This window comes from Armigeres subalbatus, chromosome 1 (assembly GCF_024139115.2).
Source record: "Armigeres subalbatus isolate Guangzhou_Male chromosome 1, GZ_Asu_2, whole genome shotgun sequence".
NCBI classification, from domain to species: Eukaryota; Metazoa; Arthropoda; class Insecta; order Diptera; family Culicidae; genus Armigeres; species Armigeres subalbatus.
Window position 1 is genome coordinate 60,490,387 of NC_085139.1, and position 12,886 is coordinate 60,503,272.

Consider the following 12,886-nt stretch of genomic DNA (forward strand, 5'->3'; position numbering starts at 1 on the left):
CGATCAGTGATTCATCACGCACAGTAGTAGCGGCGATCCAATCAAATCAAGCACTTGCGGGTAGTGACGTGACGGCGACCGAACGACACATGAGAATGTCGCCGTCGGAGATGCGCGGGCTGTTATGAGTTTCTTTGACGCGTGTAGCTCAGCGTGGATGACCTACTTTGATAAACACAACTTACAGAAGAACCGTATCAAGGGAGAAGGGAAGATTATTCAATTCTTTTTTTTTTTCGGGGGACCTTGAGGATAAACAAATTCAATGACTGGTGGCGGTCGTTCAATGTTTGTTTACATCGCGAACGTGTACGTCATTGAGCTTCGGAAAAAAACTTAATTCGTTCACAAGTACTACAAGCAAGGCAGTTTCCTATGAGAAATCTGTTTTGATTCTGGCAGTGGATGGATTCGAGTAGATAAACAGCAAAATAGAATAAATAAAATTAATGAGCTCTTGCTTTGCCTGAAGCTGGTGCCAAACTGCAGCGAAGAAGTGTTGCCAAGCCATGTCAACCGGTTTCTGGAACAAGTTTTTTTTTTTGTTCGGTTGATGGGGTTTCCGTCGGTTGAATTTGTTTTGCATACTCGTTGTTATGCCTCAGGTTATTAGCAGTTAGCACCGCACCCTCAATGAACCAGATTTTAACAAGACTAGATGGGAGTCACTTTGGCAAGTTGGTCAGCTTTACTGTTTGGAAGGGATTGATCGGTAATCTGGTTATCCGACAACGAATTCCTTCAATTATCGACGGCACCCATTTTGCAATTGTTTCGCATATATACTCTGTTAATTTATTCCATGCATGCTGTTCTTACCGGCACGTTTACTTATTTGAGGTTAAGGTTCTTCACATTGAGCAAAAAATACTGGCGTTCCAACGTTCGTCGCTTACGCGTCTCTTCCCCCATAGCACATCCGCCCGCACACTAAACCCGATCAATCAACGAATGTGTTCTTCTACAGGTTGAAGTATCTGTGTGCTCACAGTCGGTGATGGAAAGAGTAATAATGAAAATCACTTTAGACGCGAGGGTAGTCTTAGTCAAAACAATTCTGCAAGCTATGCAAATTCATTAGGGTAACTGGCCTTATTTTGACCCTTTGAGGAAGTGTTTGTAACATTAGCTGTTATCTATCTTTCATTGATTGGAGCCTCCTGTTTAGTGATTTAAATGGGCATCAGATGTCGACTTCTTCTTCTTATTCAATGGCTCTACATTCCAACTGTAACTTGGCCGGCTTTTTCAACTTAGTATTCCAATAGCATTTCCTCAGTTATTAATTTAAAGCTTTCCTATGACCGCCAATGCATGAGTATGTATCATTTGTGGCAAGTAAATTGATAAAATTTGATAAAATTTGATAAAATTCGATGAAATTTGATAAAATTTGATAAAATTCGATGAAATTTGATAAAATTTGATAAAATTTGATAAAATTTGATAAAATTTGATAAAATTTGATAAAATTTGATAAAATTTGATAAAATTTGATAAAATTTGATAAAATTTGATAAAATTTGTTAAAATTTGATAAAATTTGATAAAATTTGATAAAATTTGATAAAATTTGATAAAATTTGATAAAATTTGATAAAATTTGATAAAATTTGATAAAATTTGATAAAATTTGATAAAATTTGATAAAATTTGATAAAATTTGATAAAATTTGATAAAATTTGATAAAATTTGATAAAATTTGATAAAATTTGATAAAATTTGATAAAATTTGATAAAATTTGATAAAATTTGATAAAATTTGATAAAATTTGATAAAATTTGATAAAATTTGATAAAATTTGATAAAATTTGATAAAATTTGATAAAATTTGATAAAATTTGATAAAATTTGATAAAATTTGATAAAATTTGATAAAATTTGATAAAATTTGATAAAATTTGATAAAATTTGATAAAATTTGATAAAATTTGATAAAATTTGATAAAATTTGATAAAATTTGATAAAATTTGATAAAATTTGATAAAATTTGATGGTGCCAAACTGCAGATAAAATTTGATGAAATTTTATAATTTGATGAAATTTGATAAACTTTTATGCAATTTGATAGAATTGATCAAATTTAATAAAATTTGATAAAATTTGATAAAATTTGATAAAATTTGATAAAATTTGATAAAATTTGATAAAATTTGATAAAATTTGATAAAATTTGATAAAATTTGATAAAATTTGATAAAATTTGATAAAATTTGATAAAATTTGATAAAATTTGATAAAATTTGATAAAATTTGATAAAATTTGATAAAATTTGATAAAATTTGATAAAATTTGATAAAATTTGATAAAATTTGATAAAATTTGATAAAATTTGATAAAATTTGATAAAATTTGATAAAATTTGATAAAATTTGATAAAATTTGATAAAATTTGATAAAATTTGATAAAATTTGATAAAATTTGATAAAATTTGATAAAATTTTAAAAAATTTGATAAAATTTGATGAAATTTGATAAAATTTGATAAAATTTGAAAAAAATTGATATAATTTGATAAATTTTGATAAAATTTGATAAAATTGGATAAAATTTGATGGTGCCAAACTGCAGATAAAATTTGATGAAAAAAATTTAAAAAATTTGATAAAATTTGATCAAATTTTATACAATTTGATAGAATTGATAAAATTTATTAGAATTTGATAAAATTTAATGAAATTTTAAAAAATTTGATGGAATTTGATAAAATTTCATAAAATTTGATAAAATTTTATAAAATTTGATAAAAATTGATAAAATTTGATAAAATTTATTAAATTTGATAAAATTTGATGAAATTTGATAAAATTTGATAAAATTTGATAAAATTTGATAAAATTTGATAAAATTTGATAAAATTTGATAAAATTTGATAAAATTTGATAAAATTTGATAAAATTTGATAAAATTTGATAAAATTTGATAAAATTTGATAAAATTTAATAAAATTTGATAAAATTTGATAAAATTTGAAAAAAATTGATATAATTTGATAAATTTTGATAAAATTTGATAAAATTGGATAAAATTTGATGGTGCCAAACTGCAGATAAAATTTGATGAAAAAAATTTAAAAAATTTGATAAATTTTGATCAAATTTTATACAATTTGATAGAATTGATAAAATTTATTAGAATTTGATAAAATTTAATGAAATTTTAAAAAATTTGATGGAATTTGATAAAATTTCATAAAATTTGATAAAATTTTATAAAATTTGATAAAAATTGATAAAATTTGATAAAATTTATAAAATTTGATAAAATTTGATGAAATTTGATAAAATTTGATAAAATTTGATAAAATTTGATAAAATTTGATAAAATTTGATAAAATTTGTTAAAATTTGATAAAATTTGATAAAATTTGATAAAATTTGATAAAATTTGATAAAATTTGATAAATTTTGATAAATTTTGATAAAATTTGATAAAATTTGATAAAATTTGATAAATTTGGTGAAATTTGATGAAATTTGATGAAATTTGATAAAATTTGATACAATTTGATAAAATTTGATAAAATTTTATAAAATTTGATAAAATTTCATGAAATTTTATAATTTGATGAAATTTGATAAAATTTGATAAAATTTGATGAAATTTGATAAAATTTGATAAAATTTGATAAAATTTGATAAAATTTGATAAAATTTGATAAAATTTGATAAAATTTGATAAAATTTCATGAAATTTTATAAAATTTGATAAGGTTTTACGAGATTTTATAAAATTTGATAAAGTTTGACGAAATTTGATTATATTAGATAAATTTTGATAAAATTTGATAAAATTTGATAAAATTTGATAAAATTTGATAAAATTTGATAAAATTTGATAAAATTTGATAAAATTTGATAAAATTTGATAAAATTTGATAAATTTTGATAAAATTGGATTAAATTTGATAAAATTCGATAACTGTTTTTAAAAAATGATAAAATTTGATAAAATTTCATAAAATGTAAGGCCAATGTAAGGCAAAAGCGGCGACACAGAATTTGACTTCCGAACACGATACAACCATGTTTACCACACAGAAACAATAAAATCGAAAGCATTTGATATTTGACCATTTAACCTCGGTGTGAATCATAACCGGAATCAGTCGAGTACGAATTAGCTAAATTTGTAGCCGGTTCACTTCGGTTGGGCGCGGTGAGCTTTCTCGACTCTGCGCATTTGTTTATATTTTTCAACACTGTCATGACAACCAGACCTTTAGGGTTTTTGATTGTTTATTCAAATTCAAAACGAAACATACAAAGTTAGCCAAATTTATAAAATTTGATTTTTTTTTTCAAAATTTCTGCAGTTTATAAAATAAAATAAAATACAAAATTTATACAACATAAACAATTAACAAATTTTATTAAATTCTAGAAATTTACAAATTTAAAAAAACTGGGACGAAAAATTGAAACTGTTTGATTGTCGCAGTTATGCGCTTTTTAAATGCTGATCAAGAAATTAAACAAAATTTAAATAATTTTTCTCAATTTTGAAAATTTAAGAAAAAAATAAGTTTTGTAATAATTTAATTTAATTTATTTTAAGATTCTTTTTAAATTTTTGTAGATTTAGCTAATTATACTAAATTGCTAGATCAACGCTTAAAAAGGGCATAACTGCTAAAATCAAACAATTTCAGGTTTTCGTCCCAATTTTGATGGTTTTGAAAACTCACCAAATTTCAAAATTAACAAAATAGGTACGAAAATTTGCAACTTATTTTTAATTTTATACAAAATTCACAAAATTTACAAAATTTACAAAATTTACAAAATTTACAAAATTTACAAAATTTACAAAATTTAAAAAATTTACAAAATTTACAAAATTTACACAATTTACAAAATTTACAAAATTTACAAAATTTACAAAATTTACAAAATTTACAAAATTACAAAATTTACAAAATTTACAAAATTTACAAAATTTACAAAATTTACAAAATTTACAAAATTTACAAAATTTACAAAATTTACAAAATTTACAAAATTTACAAAATTTACAAAATTTACAAAATTTACAAAATTTACAAAATTTACAAAATTTACAAAATTTACAAAATTTACAAAATTTACAAAATTTACAAAATTTACAAAATTTACAAAATTTACAAAATTTACAAAATTTACAAAATTTACAAAATTTACAAAATTTACAAAATTTACAAAATTTACAAAATTTACAAAATTTACAAATTTTACAAAATATTTAAAATATTTAAAAAAGTTACAAAATTTACAAAACTTACAAAAGTTACAAAATTTACAAAATTTACAAAATTTACAAAATTTACAAAATTTACAAAATTTACAAAATTTACAAAATTTCAAAATTTCAAAATTTCAAAATTTCAAAATTTCAAAATTTCAAAATTTTAAAATTTACAAAATTTACAAAATTTACAAAATTTACAAAATTTACAAAATTTACAAAATTTACAAAATTTACAAAATTTACAAAATTTACAAAATTTACAAAATTTACAAAATTTACAAAATTTACAAAATTTACAAAATTTACAAAATTTACAAAATTTACAAAATTTACAAAATTTACAAAATTTACAAAATTTACAAAATTTACAAAATTTACAAAATTTACAAAATTTACAAAATTTACAAAATTTACTAAATTTACAAAATTTACAAAATTTACCAAATTTACCGAATTTACAAAATTTACAGAATTCATAAAATTTACAGAATTATGTGATCAATTTTCAACAAATATGATGAAATTTTATCAAATGTTATAAAACTTTATCAAATTTTACCAAATTTTATTAAATTCCATCAAATTTCATCAAATATCATAAAATTTTATCAAATTTTATCAAATTTTATCAAATTTTATTAAATTTTATCAAATTAAAAAACAATTATCAAATTTATCAAATTTTGTCAAATTTTATCAAATTTTTATCAAATTTTATTAAATTTGATAAAATTTGATAAAAATTTGATAAAATTTGACAAAATTTGATAAATTTGATAATTTTTTTTTAATTTGATAAAATTTAATAAAATTTGATAAAATTTGATAAAATTTTATGATATTTGATGAAATTTGATGGAATTTAATAAAATTTGGTAAAATTTGATAAAGTTTTATAACATTTGATAAAATTTCATCATATTTGTTGAAAATTGATCACATAATTCTGTAAATTTTATGAATTCTGTAAATTTTGTAAATTCGGTAAATTTGGTAAGTTTTGTAAATTTTGTAAATTTAGTAAATTTTGTAAATTTTGTAAATTTTGTAAATTTTGTAAATTTTGTAAATTTTGTAAATTTTGTAAATTTTGTAAATTTTGTAAATTTTGTAAATTTTGTAAATTTTGTAAATTTTGTAAATTTTGTAAATTTTGTAAATTTTGTAAATTTTGTAAATTTTGTAAATTTTGTAAATTTTGTAAATTTTGTAAATTTTGTAAATTTTGTAAATTTTGTAAATTTTGTAAATTTTAAAATTTTAAAATTTTTAATTTTGTAAATTTTGTAAATTTTGTAAATTTTGTAAATTTTGTAAATTTTGTAAATTTTGTAAATTTTGTAAATTTTGTAAATTTTGTAAATTTTGTAAATTTTGAAAATTTTGTAAATTTTGTAAATTTTGTAAATTTTGTAAATTTTGTAAATTTTGTAAATTTTGTAAGATTTGTAAATTTTGTAAATTTTGTAAATTTTGTAAATTTTGTAAATTTTGTAAATTTTGTAAATTTTGTAAATTTTGTAAATTTTGTAAATTTTGTAAATTTTGTAAATTTTGTAAATTTTGTAAATTTTGTAAATTTTGTAAATTTTGTAAATTTTGTAAATTTTGCAAATTTTGTAAATTTTGTAAATATTGGAAATTTTATAAATTTTGTAAATTTTGGAAATTTTGTAAATTTTGTAAATTTTGTAAATTTTGTAAATTTTGCAAATTATGCAAATTTTGGAAATTTTATAAAGTTTGTAAATTTTGTATAAAATTAAAATTGAATTGCAAATTTCCGTACCAATTTTTTTTATTTGAAATTTGGTGAATTTTCAAAACCATCAAAATTGGGACGAAAAACTGAAATTGTTGATTTTAGCAGTTACGCCCTTTTGAAACGTTGATCGAGCAATTTAGTAAAATTAGCTAAATTTACAAAAATTTTAAAAAAATCTTAAAGTTATTAAAATTAAATAATCACAAAAATTATTTTTTCCTTAAATTTTCAAAATTAAGAAAAAATATTTATATTTTGCTTAATTTCTAGACCAGCATTTAAAAATGGCATAACTGCCACAATCAAACGGTTCCAATTTTTCGTCCCAATTTTAATAAATTTGCAAATTTCGAGAATTTTATTAAAATTCGTTAATTTTTTATATTGTATAAATTTTGTATTTTTTTTTATAAATTGCAGAAATTTTGTAAATTTTCAAAACTTCTATAAATTTGGCTAACTTTGTATGTTTCGTTTTGAATTTGAATAAACAATCAAAAACCCCAAAGGTCTGGTTGTCATGACATTGTCGAAAAATATAAACAAATGCGCAGAGTCGAGAAAGCTCACCGCGCCCAACCGAAGTGAACCGGCTACAAATTGATCCAATTCGTACCCGACTGATTCCGGTTATGATTCACACCGAGGTTAAATGGTCAAGTATCAAATGCTTTCGATCGTATTGTTTCTGAGTGGTAAACATGGTTGTATCGTGTTCGGAAGTCAAATTCTGTGTCGCCGCTTTTGCCTTACATTGGCTTAAGCAATAATCAGAAAAAATAAAAATCGGCTTATTCGAAGTCAGATAAGAGTGTGAAACCGCTCAGCCATTCCATCAGGCCGCTACCCTATCTCGCAAAGGGAGAGCAGTTCATTAAAATTAACAAGCTATGGCAGCGTTACCCCTCTCCTGCACACATGCACCCCACTTCAAAACATCTAATGAATGGAAATTTTTGTTGACAATGCCGTGTTGGAATGCGCGACAACAACTTGGCACAGGGCGTTGAGAAGATTCGCCGAAAATAGCAGACTAGTCGCGGTGATCGATAAATCAATAGTGAGCAAGAAATTTCAGAAACAGAAACAGCCGTCGGTTGGCTTTCGACTAAATAACAACAGTTCTCAAAGAAGTAGAAACAAGTGTATGTATGAGGTGCGGCGACTGAAGACAGCCAGCGCTTGAACATTTGAATGGCCATGTATTGTACACCTAAGTGGCTCTTCATACACTCTGAATTCTCTCTCACACACTCGGTAGGGCGTTACCTCGGATCCGATTATGAAACGGTTTTGTTTATTGTTGACGAGAATTTCATTAGAAAGATTATCACGAAGATACGGTGAGCGAAATTAAAGTTGTTCAATGATTCATCAATTGCTCACAGATAATAAAGCCCCAATGCACGTCAAGAAACTGCTTGGATGATCAATCAAAACAAGGTTTAATTAATTATTCGTCATTATTTGACAACTAATTCGGAACTGTCACACAGAACGATTTATGGGTGGAAATGTTAGGATCCCCATCAGAATCTCATCCTGTCCATTAATCCGTTGGAACCCAAAGGTCAAAGGGATGAAAATATGGAAAATATCAAGGTACTTACCTCTTCATCGATCGATCTTGCCATATTATAAAAATAACACACTCACAAACTAAACGAACACTCAATGTCAGTGCGGGGGTAATCTCGCAGTTCGCTCACCACTCCACACCACACTGGCTGCCCTGGTCAAAACGTCAAATCGTGCACTGTCTAAGGGAAGATATCCCTGAATCTACTGTTTTTCTTCGACAACGGAAAAATAAAACCACGAAGATCACTTCGCAACGCCAACTATGTCCGTAGAAACTAGTTCTGGCAAATGACGAGGGGGGCTCACACTCCACACACCTACCTCGCGGACGAGGGGTTATTCTGAAAAGTAAAAAACTATTACCAAACACTTGCGGTCACAAAGTCGCGATTGATTTATCAGTCTCCGTTAATTCTTACACTGTCCCCTAAACCAAACAACGTTACCGGATATTCCAACGTCGTCAAATCCCTACCTGTTTTCTACCGGACCAGAGTCCTCAAAAGTTCCACAGATCCCGAAAAGGGGTTCAGTTATACAATTGCACCACACAACTCACACGCTCCCCGACTAGCAGGAATACGACGCGAAGAAAACAATTATTGCCTCTTCTTCGATCCGCGTTCCCAACAGTGTCCTAACCATCATCATCACAAGCGAAAATTCCACATCTCTCGCTCTCGCGCACACATTTACATACGGACGGGATGAGAGTCCGAGTTCTGCGGTCGCGCACGCACACCACAGCATTGCGCGAAAGAAACGTCAAACAGGTCCCAACAACCACCTACTCGAGCTACTGTCAAATTACGTTTCGTTGAATGTGAGAGAGACGGGGGGCACGCGGAGAAAATTGAGAATCAAACAAAACCCCATTTCGAAGGGCCGGCCCTGGATTACGAAATCAAAATTAAATCATTTTCTCATTAATCATAGGGGGATGAATTGATTGTATAATAGAATTGCTGCAATAAAATCGCAAGCCCCTCGTTACGGTTTCACTGGACATTCGTCGCACCTTGTGAGTGTATGTGAAGGAATGCAAACAAGGGAGGAAACCTGTTTATGGCAAAGTCAGCATTTCTGACTTCACTCTTCCAAACGCGGGTTGGATGCATGGTATCGAAGGCGATTGCAAATCTACTTCGTACCACAAACGTATCTTGCCAGTGTGCCTGTGTGAGAAAGAATCTCACAAATAATATGGTTAGAGCTCATGATTTGCCGTGTTTTGATTCGCGATTTTTACGTGGTACAAATTCGGCTCCTTAATGTAGACTACTGCGGTTTTTCTGGCCCTTTTCGTCCGAAAAACAGTTATTTGTACGTCCATTAGAATATTGTTTCTCAAAATATACCAATTATTATGAAAAACAATAATCAACTCATATAAAAAGCTACATTGAAGGATCGAAATATGATTCGTACATTACACATTGGTACTGTATCAATTTAGAAATGTGTATGTTACACAGCCATGGATAGCAGGGCGTGAACGCGAGAACATTCCCATAATGGGAGAGTTGAGCAAGTGGTCCCAGTGCTGACATCTTACGAGGAATAGCAAAACTATGCTATGCTCAATTTTAATACAGTCATGTCTCCTATCACATTATACACGTCAGCGTCATAAAATTACATCAACAATAAAAATTTTAAAGTTCGTTTGGATAATAAACCTCGTAGATCGCTATTTGCTTAATCGACAACTATTAGCCGACTTTATCCACACATCTAACAGACCGTTTCTACGTGGAAATCAATCTGACTATATAAATATTTCACGATTTTTGACAAAAAGTGTACTAATAGCTTAAAAGTGTTGTTGCTTTCGTTTGCTAGCTTTCAGCATACTTATTGAAATTTGTACACTTTTCATTTTTAGTAACAAAAACAGTCCCTTTGATGCTTTACGACAACTTTCCGCTATGCAGTTTCTAAACGTCTCTGTTTTGCGCAAAAGTTCTATTCAAGGTCGATTTGGTGTTAATGATCCACAGGCAGAGGAGTACATCAAACACACCGTGTTTACTCAAAAACTCGTTTTTATTACACTCAGCTATACCTAATTAGTTCCTCGTAGAGTCGATTAAAACTGCAAAGGAGCACATCTCGTTAGAATTTATTAGCAGGTTGAATTTAAGCAACGTCAGCGTGCTACAGAAGCGTCAAGCCGATGAACACCAACGCCAACAACGGTAGTTTGAGAATCGCATCGTGTCAACGTGTCTCTCAACAGCTCTAAAAGTGCGGAACCATATCAAATAAGGTGCCTCTCTGTGCACACCGCTTGTTTCTCACTTGTAACAGTGACAAATCACTTTCCGGTAACTGCTTAATCATGCGTCATTTCAAACATTAGAGCTAGTTGCAGCTTTGACCGCATCGAATCGATTTATCACACATGTATACATGATGCAGTAACATGAAAATGTTATGTAGCAATTTTTGTTTATAACAAGACTGAAGCCGAATTGACCCGATGTGCAGGTGCAGTAAGCAAAAGACAGTTCTCCATTCCGCTCGGGCCATGATCGCACGCCATCAGCAATGCAGTCTATACCAAGGGACTCAACAGCAAGGATCGATTCTACTGTCCTGGGAAACGCCCGCGATGTACAGCAAGTTGCTCCGCTGAATGAGACCCTTATGCTATTTACGTTCTTGCTACGTTTAGACAAGGCAAGTGAGATGATCAACTCAGTTGACTAGTCAAAAATTGAACAAATCCAACACTCTCTTCATTCAAGTAAATTGAATAGTAGTGTAAAAACGATCAATACTAAAGTGAAGATTTTCCATTACGAATACAAAGCAGCATCCATGATGCTGCCAACCACGAAGTCTGCGGAGGTTCCGCAAATCGTCTGTCACCTGATCGACCCATATTGCTCGCTGCGCACCTTGGCTTCTTGTTCCCGTAGGATCGTTGTCAAGAACCATTTTCACCAGATTACTACCAGTCATTCTGGCTTCGTGCTCGGTTAAACGCAGTCTTTCGATATTCGCGGGGTGAACGAACAACTGATGCAACTCGTGGTTCATTCGCCTTCTCCACCATCTGCACCCCAGCTAATGAGCGTTTTGTAGATAGTCAGTTTGGTAGGGCGGCGAAGTCTATTCGATCGGAGCGCTTTGCTTCTCGGAAGGATTCACCCAGACAGCTTGAGGCACTCCTTTCAAGATTTTCAGAAGCCTTCTTTCGAGAGGCTTGGAAGCATCCTTTCAAGATGCTTGAAAATCTCCTTTCAAGAGGCCTGTAAGGCTTCTTTCGAAAGGCTCGGATGCCTCGCTTTGAGATACCCAGAATCCTCTTTACAATAGGCTCGGAAGGCTTTTAAGAAGGTCGGAAGCCTTCTTTCAAATATCTCGGAAGACTCCTATCAAGAGGCTCGAAAGGTTCTTTTCGAAAGGCTTGGATAACTACCTTCAAGATGCCGGAAGCCTTGTTTTAAGATTCCCGGAAGTATACTTTCAAGAGGCTCTTTCAAGAGGCTCGGAAGCCTGCTTTCGAGAGGCCTGGAAGCCTCACTTTGAAAGACCCGGAATCCTCAAAAGCCTCCTTTCAAGAATGTCGGAAACCTTTTTCCAAAAAGCTCAGAAGACTCCTTTCAAGAAACTCGGAAAATTCTTTCCAAAAGGCTTCGAAACCTCCTTTCAGGAGGCTCGGAAGCCTCTTTACAATAGGCTCACAAGCTTCTGTACAGTACGCTCGAAAGCCTCCTTTCAAGAGGCCTGAAAGCCGTCTTCCAAAAAGCCCGGAAGCCTGCTTTCAAGGGGCTGAGAAGCTTCTTTTCAGGGAAACCTCTTTTCAGGATGCCGGAAGCCTTGATTTAAGACGCTAGGAAGTCTACTTTCAAGAGGCTTGGAAGCCACCTTTTAAACGGGTCGGAAGCCTTCTTTCAAAAAGTTCGTATGGCTCCTTTCAAGAGGCTCGGGAAGCTCCTTTCAAAAGGCTTGTAAGCCTCCTTTTAACAAGCTCGGAAGTCTCCTTTTAACGGGCTAGGAAGTCTATTTTCAATAGGATCGCAATCCTCTTTCAAAGAGGCTCGAAAGCTTATTTTCAAGATGCTCGAAAGTCTAATTTCAAGTGGCTTGGAAGCCTATTTTCAAGAGGCTCGGAAGCCTCCTTTCAAGAGGCTCAGAAGCCTCTCTCCAATAGGCTCAGAAGCCTCTCTCCAATAGGCTTGAAGGCATACTTTCAAGAGGCTCAGAAGCGTCCTTTCGAGATGCAAAGGAAGCCTCCTTTCAAGTGGCTCTAAAACCGCCATGCAAGAGTTCAAAAGCTATACAGGAGGCTCAGAAGCC

The 12,886-nt window shown here is 29.6% G+C and overlaps 1 protein-coding gene across 6 annotated transcripts in view; it reads right to left on the minus strand.

Annotated features, from left to right (window-relative positions):
• LOC134226083 (sodium/potassium-transporting ATPase subunit alpha) overlaps positions 1 to 9,208 on the minus strand; it is a 209,110-nt gene extending 199,902 nt beyond the window's left edge. For 5 of the 6 annotated variants that reach the window (XR_009983398.1, XM_062706641.1, XM_062706632.1 and 2 more), the window contains exons 1-2: positions 9,054 to 9,208; positions 8,608 to 8,919 (exon numbers count right to left, since the gene is read on the minus strand). Coding sequence is in view for 4 of the 6 variants with exons in the window: in XM_062706641.1 (XP_062562625.1) it covers positions 8,608 to 8,631 (24 nt within the window). In the remaining 2 variants the exon portion in view is untranslated. The remainder of the gene's footprint in view (positions 1 to 8,607; positions 8,920 to 9,053) is intronic. The other variant, XM_062706709.1, reaches the window with a different exon arrangement.
• Positions 9,209 to 12,886: the final 3,678 nt, after the last annotated feature.